Here is a 27,040-nt window from a genome sequence, read left to right on the forward strand (position 1 = left end):
TAATGTGGACAAGTGCAAGGTGTTGCATATAGGGAAAAATAACCCTAGCTGTAGTTACACGATGTTAGGTTCCATATTAGGAGCTACCACCCAAGAAAGAGATCTAGGCGTCATAGTAGATAATACATTGAAATCGTCAGCTCAGTGTGCTGCAGCAGTCAAAAAAGCAAATAAAATGTTAGGAATTATTAGGAAGGGAATGGTTAATAAAACGGAAAATGTCATAATGCCTCTATATCGCTCCATGGTGAGACCACACCTTGAATACTGTGTACAATTCTGGTCGCCGTATCTCAAAAAAGATATAGTTGCAATGGAGAAGGTACAGAGAAGGGCAACCAAAATGATAAAGGGGATGGAACAGCTCCCCTATGAGGAAAGGCTGAAGAGGTTAGGGCTGTTCAGCTTGGAGAAGAGACGGCTGAGGGGGGATATCATAGAGGTCTTTAAGATCATGAGAGGTCTTGAACGAGTAGATGTGACTCTGTTATTTACACTTTTGAATAATAGAAGGACTAGGGGGCATTCCATGAAGTTAGCAAGTAGCACATTTAAGACTAATCGGAGAAAATTCTTTTTCACTCAACGCACAATAAATCTCTGGAATTTGTTGCCAGAGGATGTGGTTAGTGCAGTTAGTGTAGCTGGGTTCAAAAAAGGTTTGGATAAGTTCTTGGAAGAGAAGTCCATTAACTGCTATTAATCAAGTTTACTTAGGGAATAGTCACTGCTATTAATTGCATCAGTAGCATGGGATCTTCTAGGTGTTTGGGTAATTGCCAGGTTCTTGTGGCCTGGTTTGGCCTCTGTTGGAAACAGGATGCTGGGCTTGATGGACCCTTGGTCTGACCCAGCATGGCAAGTTCTTATGTTCTTATGTACCTACACTAAAGGAATGTCAGATAATTTCTAGAGGGAGACCAGGAAGACCAGGAATGTTCACTATGAAAAGGCTATTATACAGTACAGATTTAAGCAAAAGCTAGATCAAGGCAGATGGAACAGCAGATCCAGAGTAGAACGATTCAAACTGATCAGGAATACAATGATTTAAAAATAGTCACATAGCAGATGAATACACAAAGATAAACTGGCCCACCTGGTCTGCTGTTCCCCATTTAATGTCAGACATAAAAGTTTGCCTCTCTGCAGGATATTGCTCCTAAATCAGTGTCTTTCCTCTTTGACCTTTACCATTCTGGACAAATGTGCATTCAAATTCCCATGCATAAACCAACATTCAGGGCCCCCCTAAGTCATGTTCTGTATGTAATCTTTCAACAGACAGGGAGTCATGGGATGAGTGTGAAAAGGAGTAATTATAGAAAGGGAGTGGATGCATGGAACACAGCCTTCTGGTGGAGGAGATGAGAACAGTATCAGAATTTAAGAAAACATGGGACAAGCACAGAGGATTTCAAAAAAAAGTGAAAGGGACAATAAAGCTGAACCAGAGAGATATGGATATGAAGACTGGATGGGCCGTTTGGTCTTCTTCTGCCGTCATTTCTATGCTTCTATGTGGGCTCTCTCATTATAGTATATCCACTGAGTCCACGATTTTGCAGGATAATTGTTCTGTCACTCCTATTGGCTTAATTTTACTGTTTCTATGCTCCCGCCATGACCCTCTCTATTTGTTCCAAGCATGCTTAATGTCTGTCACAGAACTGGCAGATTATTCCAGGTGTTCACCCGTTCCCTCTCCTTCCTTCCAGCTGCACAACACCACCTTGTCCTCAAATTCTTCTACAGAAAACTGTACCTTCCTATACTTTACTAAAAGCCTGCTAAATATTTATGTTTCTATATAAATCCTTTTTCTCTTCTTTCGCACATTTTAAATCTCTGTGTATAAGGTTTGTGTTGCAGGGTCTGTACCATTTTAGCAGCTCTTCTCTGAACTGCTTCCATTATCTCAATGTCCTTGTGAAATGCATCTTCCAGAACTGAACGTTTCATACGGACCTGGAGATAAGACTTTGTAACAGTCATTACTGAATACAAGTGAGACAGTTTATATAGATGTATTCAGAAAATAAAAATCGGCATGTTCTTTTCTAATATCAATAAACAGGGAGTTTTTACTGCAATATTCATTGGACTAATTTTTTTCATATCGTATGTTATGAAGTCATCTGCAGCTTTTTTGGATATAGATTTAGATAGAAAAACAGTCAGACTCAGAAGGCAGCTGAATATGATGGAATAAACATCTGTTTAAAATGACAGCTCATTTTTCTCATCTTTCCTTGAAAATGAAATGTTTTGCTTCCCAAGAAAGCTTGCGCAGAAAGTATAAAGCACTATTTAAAGGCCTTGTTAGAAGACATGCAATTAAAATGAACTGCCGACTAATACAGAGGGGAAAGCAAAGTGCGTGATATTTGCACAAGCACATACAGTAGGAACAGATGTCAGCAGGAAAAGGATTGTATCATCCACCCGGTCTCCCATAACTCTCCCTTACTCGATCATAATAAACTATCATTCTCTCCATTCCACCACCTGTGTGTACCTAAATAAAGTGCTTCATCTCCTGCCCTGACTATCATCATATCCAATATCTACCAAACAATGCAGAATAAACCCTGCCAGCCATTTTTACCTATGGTGCTAAGTTCTGTTTCTATAAACATGTCAGTCATTTCATTGTCTGGCACACTAAGAGTTTATTTATCCTTTCAGTGCAGGCATGAAAAAAATCCATTTCCAGGAATTCTTTTCCTATTCACAGCAAATACGGATTAGATTTAAGGGCAGAAAACAGGTAATGCTTTGGAGCCTACCAGACAATGGCTTTTATCAAGACATGTAGGTAAAATGATTTTAACAGGCCGGTCAGAAAGAAGCTGACTCAGGTTGGTAGTCTGTATAAAGCTCTTCTAAAAAGATGACATTTCTTCAGTCCCTTATACAAGGAACCAATTTTCTGTTTGGTTTTTTAAACAATATAGCAAGTAAAATCTCAGTGAAAAACAGATGCATTTATAGAAAAGTCCAATCACGATTGTACATATTGCAGTAATCATAACACCCTCAAAAAAGACTTAAGCATGATTCACAAATATTTTGCGCAGCAGACTCCTTTCATATATGTAAAAAAGCAAGATCTTCCAAATTGTGAGCTTTTAATTCACAAAACTGTGCATCTTTAAAATCCAAAATGAAACACCCTTCTGAATAAATTCAACGATAACTACGGAAGCTCTTCATTAACTTAAAAAAAAAATATCTATCTATCTATCTATCTCTCAAAGGTTTCAACAGCTTCTCATGAGCCTGATAAAGGGCCCTCGTTTCATCCAATCTGGGCTTCTTCAGGACGATATATTTCTGGAGCTTAGCATCTGAAGAGGGATGATATGAGTAAATAGAAACTCTTTTGCCCAAAGAAAGACCCTGAGTTCCTTGCCTCTCAAAAACTGAGCTATCTTGCAAATTCAGAGGCAGAAAAAAAAATTGGTATGTGATAAAGAGAAACTCAGCAAGTTCCTTGCAGAACAGACCCCGATGAGCACAATTTAAATACAATAATTTCCCTTGGAAACATGCTCGCTTCCTTGTCCAGCAACAAATATTTTATCCACTGGACATAAATCTCTTCTCACACGAATACCCAGCTCTGCTCGTGGCCTCAAATTTATTGCCACCAGGGAACATTTATAGCTTTGCAAACAAAAAAAGAATATGCAGTTATTGTTCAGGCTCATTGGCCTTTGGTTATGATTTCTGGCTGACCCCCAGACTGTTTCCTGTAATATTCTGACACAGAGGTATTTATCAGCTCTAGAAGAGCCTGCCAGACATTTTAATATGGAAAAGGAAGTTAATTTCTTTAGAGTGAATGCTTCCTTTTGCTATTAACATATCTCTTGAAAACGAGTTTGACTGAGCCGACTAGTTACAGCTACACAGAATCCTTCTACTTAGGCAGCTTAATATATTCTACAAAACGTGCTGCAAAAATAAACTGGAAACTTTGGTTTTTAAATACATTGTATTTTGTAATTTAGTTATAGTAAATTCAATAGGCAATGTTAAACCCCTCTCCCGGATCATAAAATAGCCCAGCCCTGTAGTACAGCAGCCACAAACGTACGCACCAATTGATGATACTGCATCATTTCATGCAGGCTCTGCACACACACGACTACACAGCATATAAACCAGTTTAAAAAAATGATGCAGGGCCTTAGTGTGCCACAAACGTGGTATGCTCAGGCTGAAGGAAAGAGGGAAGAAGGCTGGGCTACCGTGATAGTAACTTTTGACACTGAAGGCATAGAGAATGCAGCGCTGACCAAACATATCCGGGAAGGTGGAGGGGAGGGGAGAAGCAAAGAACATAAGGAGAAAAATACATTAAAAACAGTTAAAACAGAGCCATGCTAAACTATAACAGATATTCTCCAAGATTAGCTGTTCCGTCATACAAATGGCCGACCTCATCCTAAGGCACCAAACCAGACTTTCTAGGAACTTCTTTAGCATTGCCCCTTAGTCATGTAATTAGGTAATAAGTTCAACTCCAGAAAGAGAGGAGGGTGGGTCTGTGTTCTACTAAACATATGCACGCATACATGCGCCCGCAGCATGTCTCAATCCTATAATTAAACAAACTAGTTCAACTTCAGAAGGGAGAAGGATGGGTCCGGGTGCTGCTAATCATTTCTGTAGCGCTACTAAACATATGTAGGACTGTATAAATACATATAATTGTAGCATTTACAATTTAGTTAAAACATACAGGAATGTTAGAATGGCAGCATATAATCAGCTTGACACCAAAGACGAAAGGACACACAGAGGACTGAGCTAGACATAAATCAATGATAGTGACTAGACTAAAATAAGTTACATGAGTTTGAAATAAATCAATGGTGCCTAAACTTAAATACAAGTAATGCACACCTTCGACAGAAAATAGATTGCAGCCATCATGTTCAAGGCACTTACAATGATGCCAAGCAGCTTATTGCATGGTATTATAGGCCTAGAAGAAGAGCAAGGCTTTTGCTTGCTTCCTGAAGTCATGCATTTGACAGAGATTTTTATTTATTTATCTAACATTTTTATATACCGGTATCCGTTTACACGTCATACCGGTTTACATGTAACAAAAAAGGACAAGCCAAGATGAGGCATATCTTTTACATGGAACAGAGATCTACTGCTGCTCCCTAGAAAGATAGCCTGCGAGCGTCAGTTCTTTTGATTTGCTGCCAGAGTTATTATGGATGTAAAAGTGAGAATCTTAGTGGTCTGGAGGGGATACATAAGGCCAGTCTATCCTCCTCTCAAGCACAAAGGTTTGTCTCCTCTTAGAGGCTTGAAAATCATGGCCAGTTTTGAACTTGGTTCTGTAGGTGACTGGTAGTCAGTTTGTGTAGGACAGATACAATATGATTGTGTGACTTGCATCGTATTATCTGGAGTTTGTGGAGGGCCTTACCTGGTGGACTTTTGTACAGTGCGTTACAGTAATCCAGCAGCAAGATTACCATGGCATGGATTACTATGATTAGGTTTGTCTTCTTGATGAGAACAATTGGAAGAGGCAGCTCTTTACTGTTGCCTGGATTTATGGGAGCCCTGGGGAACCCAACAGTTCAAAATCCAGGATACCAAAAAGGTATCACAGCAAACTGCACAGATTGTTGCCTGTCAGATAGAAAGTAGTTGAACCAGGTTAGGACCTTGACACTTAGACTGGCCTTTGCTAGTCATGATAATATATTGTGAGAAATCCAATAGTACTAAAACTGCTGCCTAGCTTCTATCACAATATCAGAGAAGATCATCCAACAGGATGACGACTGCCTCTGTCCTTTTCTGAATCTGGTTTGGAAAGGGTCCAGCCAGTCATTTGGTTGAGTTCATATTGTTTGCTCTATTAGCTTCCCCAGTAATCAGTAGTGTTTGGTTTTGTCTAGATCCAGGGTGGGCTTTTTTTTTTTAATGTTTAGTAGTGGCCAAACCATGGCTTTTTTCAGCTCCATGGGTCCCCTCAGTAAGGGATGAGTTTACACATTTTGATGTCCCTGTTTACTAGCCTCATTAACATGGATAGGCAAGGATGAAGAATACAGGTGGCCGAGCATAGGTTTGCCAAAGTTTTGTCAAGACCCTCTTCAGATTGGGATAAATGAGTCCCATACTTCTAGCGTATTTGATGGAGTCAAGCTTGTCCCATTTTAGAATGGGAGAGGTTTTGATAGTGCTGGCAGAGATCTTGGATTTTTTTTCTCAAAAAAGGAGGCATAGTTGTTTGATGTTAGTTTAGATTGAGAGATATGATTCTGTTGAGATGGGGGGGTTGTAGCAGGCCATTACTATGTATCTAAGATCTAATGCTAAACAATGCATTTGGCCTGACAATCCCAAGGGAGTATAATCTAGGGGGTGAAATTTTTCTATGCACGAATCAAGAGCAGGATTTGAGGGAAATCATATCTAATGATCTCAAGGTGGCAAAATAGGTGGATAAGGCAATGGCAAAAGCCAGAAAGATGCTTGGGTGCATAAGGAAAGGAAACATCAGCAGAAAAAGGGAGGAGATATGGCTCTTGTATAAGTCTCTGGTGAGACCTCATTTGGAATATTGTGTACAGTACTGAAGACCCCACCTTCAAAAGGATACAAAGGCAGTTGGAGACTGTCCAGAGGGAGGCTACTAAAATGATCAGAGGCCTTCGTTCTAAAGCAAATGAGGACAAACAGATCTAACATTATTCCCCAGACCAGTGTTCTCAACCTTTTTTTGGCTGGGACAGACCTGACAGATAGTTCTCACATGCGTGACGCACTGAACATGTGACCATCACAGGGCTAAATGTAAACATGCACTCTGCATCCATGGGAACCCCCTCAACCCCCAACAATGGATGCAGAGCAGAACTAGGGCATTACCCTGTAACAACTCACCATACAAAAAAGATATTCTGGCTCTGATGACATCCCAGTAAAAGCAAAATAAACTCCCTTTACTACCAGGCACAATAGCCTTCCTTATGAAAAGACAGTAATTTACCACTAATGCAATATCCTATTGAGAAAACACAACAAATAAGATTGATACAAATGCCTAAGTCTAGTAAAATACCTCACCTGGTCACACACTCAGAACTGACCTTCAAGCACAGAAAAGCCACAAATTATAAATATGGAGACAGAAATGAATAGAAAACAAAAAGAGCCACTCTGCATGCAGTGCGAACCTGGAGAAATGGAAAGAGAAATATAGCACCTAACAGACACTCAGGATCTGCAATAATGCACAGAAACTAACCTGCACAAAGTTACACCTGCATTATATGGAATACACTCATCAGTAACAACCCTATCTAAGAAATACAACTATTAAACCAGGCCCTAAACACTAATACATTTCCTATTGGGAAAACAGAAAAAGCCAAGCTGCTATAGAGCCCCACACAGAAATAATTGTTAAAGCTTTACTAAAAATGTTACAAAACAGAATAATATCCAACAATTAAAAAAAACTCATAAAAATTATTAAAACATGTCCAAATATCAATAAATATTTCAAAACAGCAGACATCGCATAATACCCAATAATTAAAATGGCAGTCAATCAAGAAAAATAAACTTAAAAAGCCACCTTACTTACCCTCTCCAGCAACTCTCCTACTCCTTTCCCTTGCAGGCCAATAGCACTCACCAGAAGCAGCAGTGGCTGCTGAAGCTCTGTCCTCACAGTCCTCTTCCTTAGCGCCCACAACCAATCATATACACACAAGCCGTAAAGCCCGTTAAAACGGGCTACATCCCTCTGTCTCTCACCTCCCCCTCATTCTCTCTCCCCTCACTCTTCACCACCCCCCCCCCCCCACCCACTCCTCTCCACCCTCCCTCTCCTCTCACTCAGTCCCCCCTCTCCCTCACTCCCTCCCACTCAGTCCCCCCTCTCCCTCCCTCCCACTCACTCAGTCCCCCTCTCCCCCTCTCCCTCCCACTCACTCAGTCCCCCTCTCCCTCCCTTCACCCACCTCCATTTCCTCCCGGCGCCGTAAGCGCGACTTCCCGCAACCCTCACCCGGCTCCATTAACTCCTCCCGCTCCTGCCGGCAGATCTCGGGGGGGGGGTCACTCCCGCGCGCGCGGCAGTGACCCCCCAGATCTGCCGGCAGATCTCGCGCGCGGCAGTGACCCCCCCGAGATCTGCCGGCAGATCTGGGGAGGAGAAGTAGCGGCACCGCGCGCGCGCGGTGCCGCTACTTCTCCTCCCGCTCCTGCCGGCAGATCTCGGTGGGGGGGGCGCGGGAGTGACACCCCCCCCCCGAGATCTGCCGGCAGATCTCGGTGGGGGGGGCGCGGGAGTGACACCCCCCCCCCCCGAGATCTGCCGGCAGATCTCGGTGGGGGGGGCGCGGGAGTGACACCCCCCCCCCCCCGAGATCTGCCGGCAGATCTCGGTGGGGGGGACGCGGGAGTGACACCCCCCCCCCCCCCGAGATCTGCCGGCAGATCTGGGGAGGAGAAGCAGTGGCACCGCGCGCGCGGCGCCGCTGCTTCTCCTCCCGCTCCTGCGGCCCCACCGCCATTTTTTTTTCTGATCGACATCCTTGCCCGCACATGCGCAGTAGAGCTGCGCTCTACTGCGCATTTGCGGGCCGTCGGTCACAGGCCATTTATAAGGTAGATACCTCCAATTAGACCCCACGACCTGTCTCTGTGTCTCTCACACCAGTCATCTTCCTGACCAGTCTGTCTCTCTCACACACCCAAGCTCTCACCCAGGCACCCATTCACACCCAACATCCAGACTCCTACTCTCACATGCATGCACTGGGCCTCACTGCCAAACCTCTTCTCTCTTCCCTGCAGGGGTGGGCTCTATTTCTGCCATGGCTTTACTCCAGCAGGCCTTCTTTTTCACTGTCATGGGGATGGGCTCCCGTGACTCCCTTGCTTGGTCGAGGTCGGGTTTCCTCTTCACCGCCACAGGGATGAGCTCCCATGGCGGCCTTGCTTGGTCAGGGTTCGACACTGCCATTCCTCCCAGCCCCCCTCAAACCATCCCACCCCTGAGATATGCGATGCCCCTTCTTCCTGCCTCACCAGCCAATCAGAGGCTTCCTCCCTTCTTCCTACTCCCACTAGCAGGTAGAAGGGAGGCGGCTTCCCATTGGGCAGTGAGGACAGAAAGAAAAGGAGGCTTCCCATTGGTTGCGGGGGCTGGAAAAAGGGAGAAATGAAGCTCAACCAAGGCAGTGGGACACCGGGAGCTGCTTGGCTACACTGGTTGAGAATTACTGCCCTAGAGGAAAGTCAGGATAGGGGAGATATGATGGAAGCATTTAAATACCTCCAAAATATCAATGGGTCAGCTACACTAACTGCACTAACCATTCCTCACTCTATCCTTGATCCTCTCACCTCCCTGTACTGATATTTGAAATCCCCTTTCTTCACACAAATGAAAAAATAGATTATACAAATAAAAGTAAGTTTGGAAAACAAGTATGGAGCCCTACTGAGATGTGTCACCTTATAGAAATGCTATGCATTTAAAGAAGAGAGGAACATACTATCTGTATCACAGTACCCCCCTGCCCAGCTGCTACAGTGGTTGTTTCCTGAGCCTATATAAGACAAACAGCCCTTGAAATGCCATTGTGAATGGCTCACCACCCTTTCAGTCATGTAATGTCAGCAGCAAATTCCATGGTGACCGATGATGCCCATGGTGCTCTGCGGTAGTATCCTGTGGCATCCAACTGCATCTACTGGTGCCCAGCATGGTGATGGCGCCCATAGGATCCATCGTGCTCTTGCACTCACCAACGATGGATTGCATCAATGGCACCAAATGATGCCAAGACTTTGACGGCGCTTGACTGCGTTGTAGGCTTGACCAGTTTGAGGGTACACAGTGCCATCAACAGCGCTCCAAACTCCTGCAGACATCAACAGCACCGGTGGAGAACCCAATGTTTGAAGGTGCTGAGGGACCAGTGGTACCGTTTATGCCAGTGGCGCCTAAAGGCAGAGGCTCTGCAGCCCCAACACAACACTGCCACGTCGCATCGGTGCCCAAAGAAACTGATGACTGCTGGTGCCACAAACTGTTCCCCTCAACTCACCTATATTCCCAAGGGTGTTGATGCCATAAGCTAGATGGCGTCCCTCGCTAGTGGCAATGGCTGATGATAGCCACGACAGCAATCATTAACACAAAGGGTGCACGAAGCCCGGCAGGGCCTCTGACTCCCCACGATCCCAGCAGCTCAGGGCTCATGAGATCAGTGGCATCCATGGTGCCTGAGAGCAATAGGCCAGTGATAGGATAGCAAAATGCCACTTGTTGCCCCATCTGGACAGTGTAAAGGAGCCTCGAGGGCACAAGATTCTGGATGCCTGTGTACTCCAGGGTGCCTCAGGTCTATGGTGATCCCGGTGCTCGATAGCACCAAAGTTGTTCAAGGCCAGAAACCTCTGTCATCCAAGGGCCCTTGAGAGCTCTCAGGACCCCCTCAACAGTCGATGGCCTCAAGGGTGAACACTGTACCTTGTTGGTAGTGCTCAACGTCATTGAGAGCGGTAACTAATGGCCTTGCTGGCCAACATGCCCAATCGCCTCGATGGCACAGAGGGTGGCAACGCATCTCAATGACACAGAGGGCAGCTCCAACAGCTTGATGGCCGTTGTCCCCGTTGTCCAGACTGTGACACTAGAGGGTGGTGCAGCACCGCATCGAGGCCCAAGGCGATCAGTAACACTAAGGTCAGTGCCATTCCTCCGTTGCAATGAGTGCCAAAGGTGCCTGATGCGTCTACGGCGCCTGCCGACGCTTATGGCACCGAAGGTCCAGCCAGCATGCTCAAAGCATGCCTTTATGGCATCGAGAGCAGTCACACACCTCAATGGCATCAAGGGTGCCCCAGGCCCTCAATGGTGTCAAGGGTGACCATGGTGCTCAATGGCAGTACTGGTCCCCAAAGCAGTCCTGACATCGGTATGTCAGACCACTGGTGCACTGGTATGGGTGTGCACAGGCAACCACTAGTGGACATGGCACCGAAGGTGCAGCAGCAAGCTGCTTGCCCAGGCTCCTGCTCACCCTCTCTCACAAGGAGACTGCACTGTCATCACAAGCAAGCAGGAGGGAAGGCTACGTCATCCAGGGCTCTTGCCCATGGAAACTAGATCCTTTGAATGTAGGGAACGATCTCTCCCTCCCACAGGGATGGTGTGGTCCTCGATCTCTTCACTGTCCGAACCTCCATCCATGCCAATCGATTGCTGGAACGACAAACTGCTGCCCTGGTAGAACCCAGGCAAGTCCCCAGGCTCAGTGGCCTACACGGATCACCTACAGACTACGAGTCAGTTCTGCCAGCACCTGACAAAGGCAGAAAAGCATTCAGAGCAAGGAGAAGACAGACACTAAAATGCCAGTGTGGTATTTAATAAGAGATAGCATTAGAGTTTTCCAGGCTGCACAGCAACTAAGGCCCACCATGCAATGGGCAGACAAAGGGAAAAAGAAAATAAAATTAAGGTAAAGGAAAAGGAAAAGAAAAACAGCTGCTGCTCTTAAAAGAGCAGGACTTTCCAGTGTCCGGCAGGAGTAGGAGGTATTGCCTCTATAGACGTATAGAGTGCTGGACACTGAAAACCCCCTTCTCGCCTTTGCTGACCTGACGACTCCTCGATACAAGGCTGATGACACGAAGGGTGCTGGATGGCATATGCAATCATGTGGTATGTAAATAACGTCTATTACCATGATGTCACATTAATAAATGATGTCATAGATATTGTGTCAGAGTACCTTACTCTCTCATTCCCAACAGCTACCCAAGTCAAAATCTGAAATGGACATAAAAAAATATCTGCTGCACAATTATTAAAACATGTCTATTAGCAGGCAGTCAGCCTCACGTGTGAGTGTCTAGAAAGATGAGACACAAGGAATAAAGCCAGAGAACGAATTAAAAATTGTGTTGACCCTTGCATCCGTTTGAGATTCTGAACCTTAAACTCAAAAATGACCCACTGGAGAAGGTGTAACCAGTTCTCTTGCTGCTCCTGCAATATACAACCCCCAACCTCGTTCCCTGGGAACGCCCAGGGAGGGTTGGACAAGTAGCCGGGGAGCAAGAAGCAGCACGCAAAAATTAAAAATTAACAAAAACATGCAAAACACTATTTAAATAAAGCATTTAAAGAATAAAACACGGGAGCTATTGAGTAGGACAATCACAGAGTGGTTGCCCTAGATATAGCGATCGCACATCACCACGCATCAGGGGGTTCCCTTGATTGGTTGCTAAAGCTCCTGTGTTTGGGACATCACCATAAATTTAGAATTCTAAAGAAAACTCAGAGGCATTTTCACAAGCATTAGCTGTAAGACTGTAAAGAAAAATACATTTGTGTTTTACATGTTCACTGAACAATCACGTGATTAAGGCAATTTTGAAGCAACATAGCACGCTTGGTTTGTTTTACTAATTATTTTGGCTCGTTGGTTGCTCTCTCTCATTGGGTTTTTATTTAAAATGATGCTTCAATGTACGTATTATTGACTACTTCTTTGAATTGGTTTTCATTGGTTTACATTTGTTTAGGTTATTGTTTAAAGCTATACTTACTATTAAAATTGTTTTATTACAATTTACCTTTGTCCCCTTAACATGGTCTACAACCATGTTAAGTTCTAGACAAAGCATACCAAACAATTTGAGAACGAGTTTAGGTTCATGTAGGCTATGTTTCTCCCAAAACATTTGGAAACTTAGATCCCTAACCTACATTCCTACCCTGCAGCAGAAGAGAATAAAGGTCCTCACCATCCACATGATTTCTGGGACAGAGCACAACTTCTGGCATCACAGCATGCTTTTCATTCGAGTGCTGCTGGTCACTAGAACATAAGAGAAATCACAGAGAAAGTTTTCAAGATGCAAACCCATACAAGCTTCTCTGGATTCAGAGTAAGACGTTTTGTGGACATTCTATAAGACAAGCTTCCTTAGATTTTTATTGCATTAAGAAAATTTAAAAAAAGTAATGTTGAAGATATTTGCATTGTGTGATTAAAACATAGATCTTGGAACAAAAGGCATTTTTTGTGCTCTGCATCCGATTATGAAGTCACCATTGAACATAAAAAACGTTTTTCTGGTTTTATCTAATATTGTAAATTACAGCATTGTGTCAAGGATGGTTTTGTTTGAATAATCAGATTGTACAAACACTCCTCTATCTTGAAAAATTGCTGCATGTCATCTGCAGATATTTGGAACTCAGTGCTGCAGGAAGAGATCAGGTCACCTAAAGGTTGAAAATAAAATGTACTAAAGACAAGGCGGAACCTTGAAGAACATCAGAAGAGGAAGAGTCAGCAGGAAAAAAAGGAAGTAATATTGCTGCTTTAAAGGGGCCTGGTGCGACCTCATTTGGAATACTGTCCCCTTCCAAAAGGATATAAACTGGATGGAGTCACTCCAGAGGGAGGCTTCTAAAGCGATCAGCCGACTTCATGCTAAAGCACATGTGGACAGATCTAGATCTAAATCATGAAGAAAGGTGGAATAAGGGAGATATGACAGGCACATAAAATACATTCAAGGTTTCCATGCAGGGGAGGCAGGACTCTTTCAAAGGAAAGGAGGCTCTAGAACAAGGGCTCACGGGATGAGGATGAACAGGGCTAGATTCTGGAGTAATCTAAGGAAATAAATGTTTTTACAGAAAGAACAGCAGATGCAGAGAGACCAGGATGGTATCTAAATTCAAGGAAGCATGGGATAAATACAGAGGATCACGGAGGGAGTGGCAGAGATTATAAAGCTGATAAAATAGTGTAGATGGGCAGACTAGATTTATTTTATTTATAAGCTTTTCTATACTGACGTTCATGAAAAAACATATCTTTCATGCAACATGTTTCCATCATAAATAACTGCTATTTACCCCAACAACCCTATGCATGATTTTATAAACTTGTATTGGGGAAAAAAAAAATTTGACAACAATAATTGGAAATTGTGTTTTGTTTTTTAATTTTAGCTTGCATGTCACAGTCCTTCTCATTATTGTGGCCAAGTGGCCAGTATCATACACCCACTGCTATATTCCAATCCATCATAAATGTAACCTACTTTGAAATCCTGGAAAAGCTTGAAAGGTGGAATATAATATCTCATGGAATTTCTATTTGTAAGGATTCTGCAGTGCATTTTGTTTCCTGCAGAATTTTTATCCTGCTCAACTCTTTGCCATCTTTTACGTACAGTGAAACTCTTCCACCAAGTCGATCTATCCTGTCACGTTAATATACATTTTATACCCTGGTATCATTGACACATTGGTTATCCTCCTCCTATGCCATACACTCTAATTCTCCACTGTTACCATTCAGACTTCTGGCATTCGCATACAGACATTTTAAAGGAGGTTTTTATTTGTAATTTTAATTTCCCTTTGTATTCACAAACCTCCTCACAAGTCTCCTACACTTTTTTTTGAAGGGGTTAATAAACATGTGGATAAAGGTGAACCGGTAGATATAGTATACTTGGATTTTCAGAAGGCGTTTGACAAAGTCCCTCATGAGAGGCTTCTACGAAAACTAAAAAGTCATGGGATAGGTGGTGATGTCCTTTCGTGGATTACAGACTGGTTAAAAGACAGGAAACAGAGAGTAGGATTAAATGGTCAATAGTGGAGTGCCTCCAGGATCCGTACTTGGACCGGTGCTTTTCAATATATATATATAAATGATCTGGAAAGGAATACGATGAGTGAGGTTATCAAATTTGCGGATGATACAAAATTATTCAGAGTAGTTAAATCACAAGCAGACTGTGATACATTGCAGGAGGACCTTGCAAGACTTGAAGATTGGGCATCCAAATGGCAGATGAAATTTAATGTGGACAAGTGCAAGGTGTTGCATATAGGGAAAAATCATCCTTGCTGTAGTTACACAATGTTAGGTTCCATAACCTAACATTGTGTAACTACATTGCAACAAACAAACTAGCTCCCATCACATTAACCTCTCAACTCCAACCGCACATGTCTTCCAGACCAATCAGAAGCGCATACAGAGGAACACTGCATGCTCCGCAAATAAAATCTTCATTGAGCAAACGAGCGATTTCTTCAGCAGGCCCCCACCAGTGGAACACACTTCCCCCCAGATCTAAGATTAGAAACTAGTCACCAAGAATTCAAAAAAAGACTTAAGACCTTTCTTTTCAAACAAGCCTTCCCAGACGCTTAATTCTACTCTGACGGACAGACATCCTATATATTAGGTATCTCCTAATCATGGACACCACACCAAGTCCTTTTTTAAGACTCTGCAACTGAACAACTATCTTTGAGTTCAAAAAATTCATTTCTATATATATATTTGGCACTGTTAATACGCCTTTATTCTACATTAAATAGTTATACTGCTTATATTAAATAATATAATTTTTATGTATTACCAGTTAAACTATAATTTATTTTATCACTATGTTAAATTGTCATCTAGTTATATTGTTCCATATGTTCTACTGTTCTATGTAAAGCTCCGCTCTCTGTTGGGCAGTTCATTGTTTTATGTAAACCGGAGTGATTTGTAGTCCCTACAAGAACTTCGGTATATAAAAATTAAAAATAAATAAATAAATAAATATTAGGAGTTACCACCCAGAAAAAAGATCTAGGCATCATAGTGGATAATACATTGAAATAGTCGGCTCAGTGTGCTGCAGCAGTCAAAAAGAAAACAATGTTAGGAATTATTAGGAAGGGAAAAGTTAATAAAACGTAAAATGTCATAATGCCTCTGTATCTCTCCATGGTGAGACCGCACCTTGAATACTGTGTACAATTCTGGTCGCCGCATCTCAAAAAAGATATACCGTATTTTTCGCTCCATAAGACGCACTTTTTTTCCCCCAAAAGTGGGGGGAAAATGTATGTGTGTCTTATGGAGCGAATATAAAAAAAACAAACAAAAATCTAACAAACCCCCCCCCCCTCCTGACTCCCCCAAGACCTGCCAAACCGGCTCTGCGTCTGGGCGTCTTATGGAGCAAATTAGGGGAGTGCATAGCTTTTTTTTTTCCTCCCCATTTTGTTTTCGGGTCTGGGGAGGGCCATTTCGGTCCACTCCCCAGATCAGAAAACTTTTTTCTCTGGGAACCCCTCCCCCCCCCCCAAAAAAACCCCATCCCACACTTTAACCCCCACCCTCCTGACTCCCCCAAGACCTGCCGACTTAATTTACCGCAACCCCCACCCTCCTGACCCCCCCCAAGACCTGCCGACTTAATTTACCGCAACCCTCCAACCTCCTGACCCCCCCCAAGACCTGCCGACTTAATTTACCACAACCCCCCAAGACCTGCCGACTTAATTTACCGCAACCCTCCAACCTCCTGACCCCCCCCCAAGACCTGCCGACTTAATTTACCACAACCCCCCCAAGACCTGCCGACTTAATTTACCGCAACCCCCCACCCTCCTGACCCCCCCCAAGACCTGCCAAACGTCTCTGGTGGTCCAGCGGGGGTCCAGGAGCGGTCCGGGAACGATCTCCTGGGCGTGGGCCGTCGGCTGCCAGTAATCAAAATGGCGCCGACGGCCCTTTGCCCTCACTATGTCACTGAGACCGACCAATAGCAGCGGTCGGTCCCAGTGACATAGTGAGGGCAAAGGGCCGTCGGCGCCATTTTGATTACTGGCAGCCGACGGCCCACGCCCAGGAGATCGTTCCCGGACCGCTCCTGGACCCCCGCTGGACCACCAGAGACGTTTGGCAGGTCTTGGGGGGGGTCAGGAGGGTGGGGGGTTGCGGTAAATTAAGTCGGCAGGTCTTGGGGGGGTTGTGGTAAATTAAGTCGGCAGGTCTTGGGGGGGGGGTCAGGAGGTTGGAGGGTTGCGGTAAATTAAGTCGGCAGGTCTTGGGGGGGGGTTGTGGTAAATTAAGTCGGCAGGTCTTGGGGGGGGTCAGGAGGGTGGGGGTTGCGGTAAATTAAGTCGGCAGGTCTTGGGGAGGGTCAGGAGGGTGGGGGGTTGTGGTAAATTAAGTCGGCAGGTCTTGGGGGAGTCAGGAGGGTGGGGGTTAAAGTGTGGGATGGGGTTTTTTTTTGGGGGGGGGGAGGGGTTCCCAGAGAAAAAAGTTTTCTGATCTGGGGAGTGGACCGAAATGGCCCTCCCCAGACCCGAAAACAAAATGGGGAGGAAAAAAAAAAGCTATGCACTCCCCTAATTTGCTCCATAAGACGCCCAGACGCAGAGCCGGTTTAGCACAATTTTTTTTTTTTTTAATTTTCCCCCTCTGAATCCTAGGTGCGTCTTATGGTCAGGTGCGTCTTATGGAGCGAAAAATACGGTAATTGCGATGGAGAAGGTACATAGAAGGGCAACCAAAATGATAAGGGGAATGGAACAGCTCCCCTATGAGGAAAGGCTGAAGAGGTTAGGGCTGTTCAGCCTGGAGAAGAGACAGGTGAGGGGGGATATGATAGAGGTGTTTAAAATCATGAGAGGTCTTGAACGAGTAGATGTGAATCGGTTATTTACTCTTTCAGATAATAGAAGACTAGGGGGCACTCCATGAAGTTTGAAAGTAGCACATTTAAAACTAGTCTGAGAAAGTTCTTTTTTACTCCACGCATAATTAAGCTCTGGAATTTATTGCCAGAGGATGTGGTTTCAGCAGTTAGCATAACTGGATTCCTAGAGGAAAAATCCAAACCGTTATGACGGTAATTAATGAGCAATAGTAGCTTGTGATTTATCTAATGCTTGGGTACTTGCCAGGTAGTTGTGACTTGGATTGGCCACTGTTGGAAACAGGATACTGGGCTTGATGGACCCTAGGTCTGACCCAGTATGGAAATTTCTTATGTTCACAACCTGCTTATTAGCAAATACATGCAATGTAGAATCGCTCACATCTGTGTGCTCTTTATAGATAGCATTCTGGGCTACTTCAGCCTTAACCATGCTCTCTCTACTGGGATATTCTAAGACTGCATACTCTATTTGTTGTGTGTGCAACTCTTATTTTATGTTTGCTTTATCAGATTGCTTTCTGCTGCTTCAGGTTTCCCGCGCCATCAGAACCTGCTCTTTATTTGAAAGTACCACCATTTGAATTCCCTTTCCTTTTTTATTTCAATAATAAATAATGCTCTTACGCATCAGGCAACACCACATTATTTCAGTGTCTGATGGCAAAAACCGTTCATAAGAGCACATAAGCACAAAGCCCAAGTCAGATGTAGTATATTCTAAGCCTGGCTAAGTTTCATTTCAAGTCTGAACTCTCTTTTTGATTGGAATATCCTGAAACCCAGTTTTATAGCAGGTAGTGTTTTAGCACCACATGCCTAAAGGTGACGGACATGCAAAGGCTGGGACTACATATGATCTTCCATGAGAGAGAGTCAGCAGCTCTTCTCTTTCATCCCTGATTCTCTTCTGCGCATTTCCTCCATTCCACTGTTTGCTTACTTAGAACACCTTCTTTTTGGAGGTAGGGAGGGGAGATCAGGGTGAGTTCTGAAAGAAAGAGAGCTATGCGAAGATAACAGCTCTAAGAGACAAACAAACATCTCTGCGCTGAAGTTAGATGTGTTCTTAAATCTTGCAAGAATGGAGATAACACTTCAGTTCCAATGAAAACAAAAGTTAACAACTAACCACTCCTCTTCAAGCACACGTATTTCAGCAACAATTTTTGCTTTGCTGAATACCTAGCTCCTGCCCCCAGGACTCTACCAGGAAACCCAGAACACAGTTCTGCCGTACCTGCATGTCATGGTTTCTCTGATGCTTCTGCTAGGAACCAGACTGCTGCTTCCTTCAATGACAGGAGAGTCGAGATTAGAGGAGCCATTGCTAATGTGGTCGCTGCTTTCATACCCAGACTCAGTCCTTTGCATCTGCCAGCTCTCGTGGTGGGCTTTCACCTCCGGCAGGCCCTTACACTTCTCCCTCTCTGTGTGTCCTTTCCCTTCAGATTCCAAGGAGCTGCGACTGCCGGTTTCTGGTCTGCTCTCATCTTCGTAGATAGTCATCAGGCCTTTCTGCTGGGAGCTTTCCTTCGCACCAGTGTTAAAACTCTGATCCTTGCCGTACAGAAATTTGTCACGTGGGTTTATCTTGTGCCTGGGGCTGTGCTGTCTCTTTTCATGGTCATTAAAAACACTGTCCACATTCAGCGTTTCTCGCATGGGCTTCCAAGGCTTGCTCCGGCTCCTATCACTCCCCCTTTCCTTCCAATCCTGGCTGTTGTCAGTGTCGTAGCCAGCAGAAATGTCTGACTTTACCCTTTCTTCAACGGGAGGAGCTAGAACTTTGCTGGGTACAGGCCTGGCCTGATGAGAGACTCGCTCGTGTTTGTAAGGTCCTTTTCCTTCACTGCTGTACAGACGCTGACATGAGTATTGTCTGAATCCATTCCCTGCAGGTGGTGACCGGGACATATACTGATGCAAATATCCAGCAGGAGGTGATCCAGACTTAAACTGCTGCAGCTGTTCTACAAACACATCTTAGAAAGAAAAAAAAAACAAAACAATGAAATATTGAGGAAATGTTCCTCTCTCTCAGATAACTTGTTATCTAGCTCAGGCACTCCAAGGCCCAAGAGTATTACTGTTAGCTGAAAGGGAAGCCTCCAGTGTGAGCTAAACAGAGCCCAAGCAGCTATAGTCAGAAGCATTAGAGCTCAAACACAAATGTCTAGAAAGCATCCACAGGTTTCTTAAAAAACTTGCTTCTCAGAAATTGGGGGGCACAGGAAGGAGCAGGGCCAGCATTGAAAGCTGGGGGCACAAGAAGAGGGGAGAGAAAGAAGAGAAAATAAGACTGTCTAGTGAACAGACAGCGAGACACATGGAAAACATACAGACTTGCGCACTGACACCTGTGTATGCTTAGCCCACAGCTCTTCTTATATACAATTAACAGAACAGCAAGTTTGCTTACCATACACGGTGCTTTCTGTAGGTAGCAGATGAATTAGCCATGCTGTCTGGGTATGTTCTCCATGCCACTAGGTGGTTGAGCTCTCGAAGATCACCAAAGTCTTTTAGTGATGTGTTCCTTCTTGTATCTTCCCGCGTTTCCCTGAAGCTCCTCAGTCCGTGTCAAAGCAAGAGGATATGCAATGCCAGAACTGTCCGGGGAGGCGGGTGGGTCAGCATGGCTAATTCATCTGCTATCTACGGAAAACAGTTTACAGTAAGCAAACTTGCTCTTTTCCCATAGACAAGCAGCATGAATTAGCCTTGCTGACTGGGAGTCTCAGCTGAAGTATTGAGCGCATTGTTTAAAATGTAACTATGATGTAGTGAGATAAGCATGCAATATGGTAGATTAGAGGTGGACAATTCTTATGAGCCTGCTTGATGTGCTGTAGAGGTGCTCTTTTCAAGAATGATCCACCCTATGTTGGCATCACCCCCAGCTTGTGTATCTAAACAGTAGTGGGATGTGAACATGTGTAGTGATGACCATGTGGCTGCCTTACAAAATGTCAAGGAGGTGAGCAATTGAAGCAGCTATTGTATGTACTTGATGTGCCTTGGGTGTGGAGGATAGGGTCTCTGAACGCTTTTGGAGGCAGAACCGTATGCAGTTTGAGATCCAGGACGGTAGTGTTCTGTTGGATACAGGGAGTCCTGGTGCATTTGGATTGAAGGAGAGAAAGAGCTGCGATGCTCTGTTAGAGTGAGTGCGCTTTTTAATAATAGGCTAGAGCTCATTTACAGACTAATGAACGTAGTTGTTCATTGTCATTTGCATGAGGTTTTGGGTGGAAAGTTGGGAAAGTGATGGTCTGGTTTATTTGAAAAGTTGAGACCACCTTTGGTAGGAAGTTAGGATGTGTACGCAGCATAACCTTGTCATGGTAAAATTCAAGGTAAGGTGGGTAGTGCACCAAGGCTTGTAGCTCGCCTATGCGCTTCGCAGAGGTGAGGGTGACCAAGAGCAGCACTTTCCAGGAAAAGTGCCTAGGATGACAAGTGCCCAACGGCTCGAAAGGTGGTAGCATGAGTTGTTCCAATACTGTGTTAATATCCCTCAGCACTGGTTTCTTTGTCAGGGGCCGTAAACGTAGGACACCTTTCATGAACCTGGAGACGAGGGAATGGCAAGATATAGGTTCTCTGTTGAGAGGAGGGTGATAAGCCGCTATGGCGCTAAGGTGTAGCTGAAGTGAGGCAGTGGCGAGGCCCTCCCTGCAGAATAAGTGCAGGTTATTCAGGAGGCTCTCTGGTGGACAGGCGAGTGGATCTGTACCTTCGGCTGAACATCAGGAAGCATAATGTGACCATTTGCATTGGTAACTTAGTCCCACTGATGGTTTTTTTGAGGAGACGAGAAAATCCTGAAGTTGAGGAGAAATGTTTAGGCTTTGGAATATGAGCCTTTCAACCTCCATGCAGTGAGATTCAGCGATGAGTGAAGAGGATGAAGCATTGAACCCCCTTCTTCAGTAAGGAGGTTGGGGCTGTCGCCCAGAGGAATAGGTTTGTGTATCGACAACTGAATTAGGTAGCTGTACCACGGTTGTCGTGCCCATGCTGGGCACGTTTACTGAAGATGATGTTGGGGAGGTACCCGTACTGGAGAAGGTTTTCATGGGTAATGATTCAGATGGACTGAATCAAATCACGATGAACCTAGAAGATGTGGTAGCCCTGATTGACAAGCTGAAGAGTAGTAAATCACCTGGACTGGATGGTATACACCCCAGAGTTCTGAAGGAACTAAAAAATGAAATTCCAGACCTATTAGTAAAAATGTGTAACCTATCATTAAAATCATCCATTGCACCTGAAGACTGGAGGATAGCTAATGTAACCCCAATATTTAAAAAGGGCTCCAGGGGCGATCTGGGAAACTACAGACTGGTTAGCCTGACTTCAGTGTCAGGAAAAATAATGGAAAGTGTTCTAAATATCAAAATCACAGAACATATAGAAAGACATGGTTTAATGGAACAAAGTCAGCATGGCTTTACCCAAGGCAAGTCTTGCCTCACAAATCTGCTTCACCTTTTTGAAGGAGTTAATGAACATGTGGATAAAGGTGAACAGGTAGATGTAGTATACTTGGATTTTCAGAAGGTGTTTGACAAAGTTCCTCATGAGAGGTTCCTAGGAAAAGTAATAAAGTCATGGGATAGGTGGCGATGTCCTTTCGTGGATTACAAACTGGCTCAGAGACAGGAAACAGAAAGTAGGATTAAATGGACAATTTTCTCAGTGGAAGGGAGTGGGCAGTGGAGTGCCTCAGGGATTTGTATTGGGACCCTTACTTTTCAATATATTTATAAATGATCTGGAAAGAAATACAATGAGTGAGAATCAAATTTGCAGATGATACAAAATTGTTCAGAGTAGTTAAATCACAAGCAGATTGTGATAAATTGCAGGAAGACCTTGTGAGACTGGAAAATTGGGCATCAAAATGGCAGATGAAATTTAATGTGGATAAGTGCAAGGTGATGCATATAGGGAAAAATAACCCATGCTATAGTTACACAATGTTAGGTTCCATATTAGGTGCTACAACCCAAGAAAGAGATCTAGGCGTCATAGTGGATAACACATTGAAATCGTCGGCTCAGTGTGCTGCGGCAGTCAAAAAAGCAAACAGAATGTTGGGAATTATTAGAAAGGGAATGGTGAATAAAACGGAAAATGTCATAATGCCTCTGTATCGCTCCATGGTGAGACCGCACCTTGAATACTGTATACAATTCTGGTCGCCGCATCTCAAAAAAGATATAGTTGCGATGGAGAAGGGACAGAGAAGGGCGACCAAAATGATAAGGGGAATGGAACAGCTCCCATATGAGTAAAAACTAAAGAGGTTAGGACTTTTCAGCTTGGAGAAGAGACGGCTGAGGGGGGATAAAATAGAGATGTTTAATATCATGAGAGGTCTAGAACGGGTAGATGTGAATAGGTTATTTACTCTTTCGGATAATAGAAAGACTAGGGAGCACTCCATGAAATTAGCATGTGGCACATTTAAAACTAATTGGAGAAAGTTCTTTTTTACTCACACAATTAAACTCTGGAATTTGTTGCCAGAGGATGTGGTTAGTGCAGTTAGTATAGCTGTGTTTAAAAAAGGATTGGATAAGTTCTTGGAGGAGAAGTCCATTACCTGCTATTAAGTTGACTTAGAAAATAGCCACTGCTATTATTAGCAACGGTAACATGGAATAGACTTAGTTTTTGGGTTCTTGCCAGGTTCTTATGGCCTGGATTGGCCACTGTTGGAAACAGGATGCTGGGCTTGATGGACCCTTGGTCTGACCCAGTATGGCATGTTCTTATGTAATGAGGATCAAGTCTGCCTGGTCTTCGATGCACCTCTGGATTGTGCAAGAGATGAGTGGTATTGGAGGAAATGCGTAAAGCAGACCTTGTGACAAATAGACGAGGAACGCATCCTGTGCCAGCCGGTGGGGGCTGGGGTATACTGAGCAAGACAGCTTGACCTTTAGAACATAAGAAAATGCCATACTGGGTCAGACCAAGGGTCCATCAAGCCCAGCATCCTGTTTCCAACAATGGCCAATCCAGGCCATAAGAACCTGGCAAGTACCCAAAAACTAAGTCTATTCCATGTAACCATTGCTAATGGCAGTGGCTATTCTCTAAGTGAACTTAATAGCAGGTAATGGACTTCTCCTCCAAGAACATATCCAATCCTTTTTTAAACACAGCTATACTAACTGCACCAACCACATCCTCTGGCAACAAATTCCAGAGTTTAATTGTGTGTTGAGTAAAAAATAACTTTCTCTGATTAGTTTTAAATGTGCCCCATGCTAACTTCATGGAGTGCCCCCTAGTCTTTCTACTATCCGAAAGAGTAAATAACCGATTCACATCTACCCGTTCTAGACCTCTCATGATTTTAAACCTCTATCATATCCCCCCTCAGTCGCCTCTTCTCCAAGCTGAAAAGTCCTAACCTCTTTAGTCTTTCCTCATAGGGGAGTTGTTCCATTCCCCCTTATTTTGGTAGCCCTTCTCTGTACCTTCTCCATCGCAATTATATCTTTTTTTGAGATGCGGCGACCAGAATTGTACACAGTATTCAAGGTGCGGTCTCACCATGGAGCGATACAGAGGCATTATGACATTTTCCGTTTTATTCACCATTCCCTTTCTAATAATTCCCAACATTCTGTTTGCTTTTTTGACTGCCGCAGCACACTGAACCAACGATTTCAATGTGTTATCCACTATGACATCTAGATCTCTTTCTTGGGTTGTAGCACCTAATATGGAACCCAACATTGTGTAATTATAGCATGGGTTATTTTTCCCTATCTGCATTGTGTTGTGTTGCAAAGAGGTCGATCCGGGGAAGACTCCAAGTGGACAAAATTCAATTGGGAACTACATCAGGATGTAGCCATTCATGAGGGTGAAATATTCTGCTCTGGAGTTGATGATTCCCGGTAAGTACATGGCTTGCAGGGAGATTCCCTTGCTATGGGCCCATTGTAGGATCTTGACTGCTTCTTTGCAAAGGCTCAATGAACCTGACCCTCTCCTTTGTTTATGTAAAACATTGCCACTTTGTTATCTGTGTGAATCATGACAACTTGGTCCCAGAGGGTGGATTTGAAAGTTCGAAGGGCATTGTGGATAGCCCGAAGTTCCAGGAGGTTTGTGTGTTGATTCCATTCTTGTTTGGACCATAAACCCTGAGTCTGTAGGTTGGTGAGGTGAGTTCCCCAACCTGTGGCAGAGGCATCTGTGGTGAGTAGTATTTGATGTCGAGGGGATCGCAGGGGTGAGCCCATCATCAGTGCTGGTGGGGTTAGCCACTACTGAAGGTCTGTTTTCATGCTGGTTGTTAAAGTCACCGGAGTGGATAGTGGGCTTAGGAACTGAGTCCATTGATTCTTTAAACCCCATTGTAAGCGACGGATATGTAGTCGCGTATGCGAGACAACATAGGTGGATGCTGCCATATGTCCTAATATGGTTAGGATTTGACGGGCTGGAGCCGTTGTCATGTGTAACAGGCAATGGGCCAGTGTAGTTAGAGCCAGCCCTCGAGGTTGTGGCAGGAAAGCCTTGTCCCAAATGGTGTCGATGTGTGCTCCGATGAATTGCAAGGTTTGAGAAGGTTGCAAATTTGATTTTTCATAGTTTATCAGAAGGCCTAGATTGCTTAGGCAGGTTATTGTGTGAATTAAATTATGTCGCAGAAGAGTAGGATCGGGGCTACTAGTAGCCAGTTGTCCAGGTAAGGAAATATCTGAACCCCCTGCCGAAGGAGGTGTGCCACCACTACCGCTAGACATTTTGTGAAGACCCTGGGGGCGGAGGAGAGGCTGAATGGGAGTACTTTGTACGGAAAGTGTCTCTCTTCCATGTGAAAACAGAGGTAACGCCAGGATTTGGGATGCATTGGTATGTGGGCATATAAATCCTTAAAATCCAGCGAGCACATCCATTCCTTGGGTCGGAAAAAAGGAAGAATGAATTTGAGAGAAGTCATTTTGAATTTCTCTCTCCGTGTTTGAGGGAGCGTAGGTCCAGAATTGTTGAAGCCCTCCAGATTTCTTGGGAATGAGAAAGTATTGTGAATAAAACCCCTTTTGAAACTGGGGTGGAGTTAACTCTTGTATGCACTGTTGTTGAATAGTTGGTCAATCTCTTGAAAAGGTTCCCAATGTGCACCATGTTTTATGGAAACTCTATGTGGGAGAGTTGGGAGGGATGCAAAGTTGAGAGAATAACCCTCCTTTATTATGGTCAGGATCCAAAGGTCAGATGTTATTTTGTTGAATTCTGAGAGAAATAGGGACAGCAGTCCCCCTACTTTTGTCTGTAGCAGTGACAAGGGTAATCCTAAAAACTCTGCTGGTTTTTAGGGGGATGAGGGTCTGTGGTTTGGCATGGTGCACGAGGGTGTTGGCATGGACCCTGCTGCTGGTAAGGCTGCTGGTGGCTGGGCTGATATGGTGGAGGCTGGTAAGATGTATAAGGCCGATATGTGCGCCTACGGTAAGTGGGTTTTCTGTAAGAGGTGAATTGGCATCAAGACGATGAGCCTTCGTATGGTGAGGTCAAAGATAGCACTGCCACTTTTTGTTCTTTCAGCTTTGCAACTGTCTCAAGTGAGCTTGTCACCGAACAGGTTGTCTGGGCGACAGGGAAGATTAGCTAGCTTGTCGTGCACAACTTCTCTTATGGCACTTGCCCTCAACCATGCCAGACTTCTTGCCGCTTTGGCATTAGCTGTGGTTTTTGCCAATGTTTTGAATCCCTCATAGATGGAAAGCAGGAGATGTCGAAGGCCCTCCTCCATGTCAAAATTATTGAGGGGGGCTAGCTTCTGTAGAACTACCTTATATTAGGGGTTTTAGAGATTGTAGGCATTCAAATAAATACTGAGCAACATAGAATTGGTGGTTTTGAATTTTTGCATTCAACATGCCTGATTGGAATGCCTTCTTTGCAAAATCAAGACATTTGTTATCTCTTCCTGGGGGAGTGTTCGAATGCAGCCTCAATTTGTTAACCTTCTGCACTGCTGATGGGTAACCCGTTGATGAACTGGGCGAGGAAGAACTAACAGTCTTCTGCTGGAGGTGAGGGCCTCCTAGGTTGAGCCTTTGGCGCAGGACCTGGAATAAGGGAACCTTTGGGTGATAAAGGTGTCTCAGGTGGCTTTGTCAGGTGGTGGCTGGTGTTGCTGCTCCACTGATGCGAGGAATTGAGACAAAAATCTTTGAAATTTGGGATATGGCTTCAGAGGCCGAGCCCAATGTAGGGGGCGGCCCTGGCTGCGGCTGGAATTCTGATGGAGGTAGTGCCGCGAGGAGTATGTTGCTGTCTGGCCCTCTCTGATAACTGACATCTATCGGTGGGCGGGTAATCTTTTCGTAAAGGGGAGCCTGTAATCCCGAACCCCTGCGGCGGTGTGAGGCTGCAGAAAGCCCCGAAAAACTTAAAGCCCGGTGGAAAAGTTATTGAAGCTTTCTCTGAGCTTTAGATTCTGCTA

At 44.4% G+C, this 27,040-nt stretch overlaps 1 protein-coding gene across 2 annotated transcripts in view; it reads right to left on the reverse strand.

Annotated features, from left to right (window-relative positions):
• Nucleotides 1–27,040, reverse strand: part of USP53 (ubiquitin specific peptidase 53) — a 213,866-nt gene that overhangs the window by 61,983 nt on the left and 124,843 nt on the right. For both annotated transcript variants that reach the window (XM_029607059.1, XM_029606209.1), the window contains exons 12-13: nt 18,794–19,538; nt 12,823–12,896 (exon numbers count right to left, since the gene is read on the reverse strand). In XM_029607059.1, the coding sequence (XP_029462919.1) occupies nt 12,823–12,896; nt 18,794–19,538 (819 nt within the window). The remainder of the gene's footprint in view (nt 1–12,822; nt 12,897–18,793; nt 19,539–27,040) is intronic.

This window comes from Rhinatrema bivittatum, chromosome 1, assembly GCF_901001135.1.
Source record: "Rhinatrema bivittatum chromosome 1, aRhiBiv1.1, whole genome shotgun sequence".
In the NCBI taxonomy this organism is placed as follows: Eukaryota; Metazoa; Chordata; class Amphibia; order Gymnophiona; family Rhinatrematidae; genus Rhinatrema; species Rhinatrema bivittatum.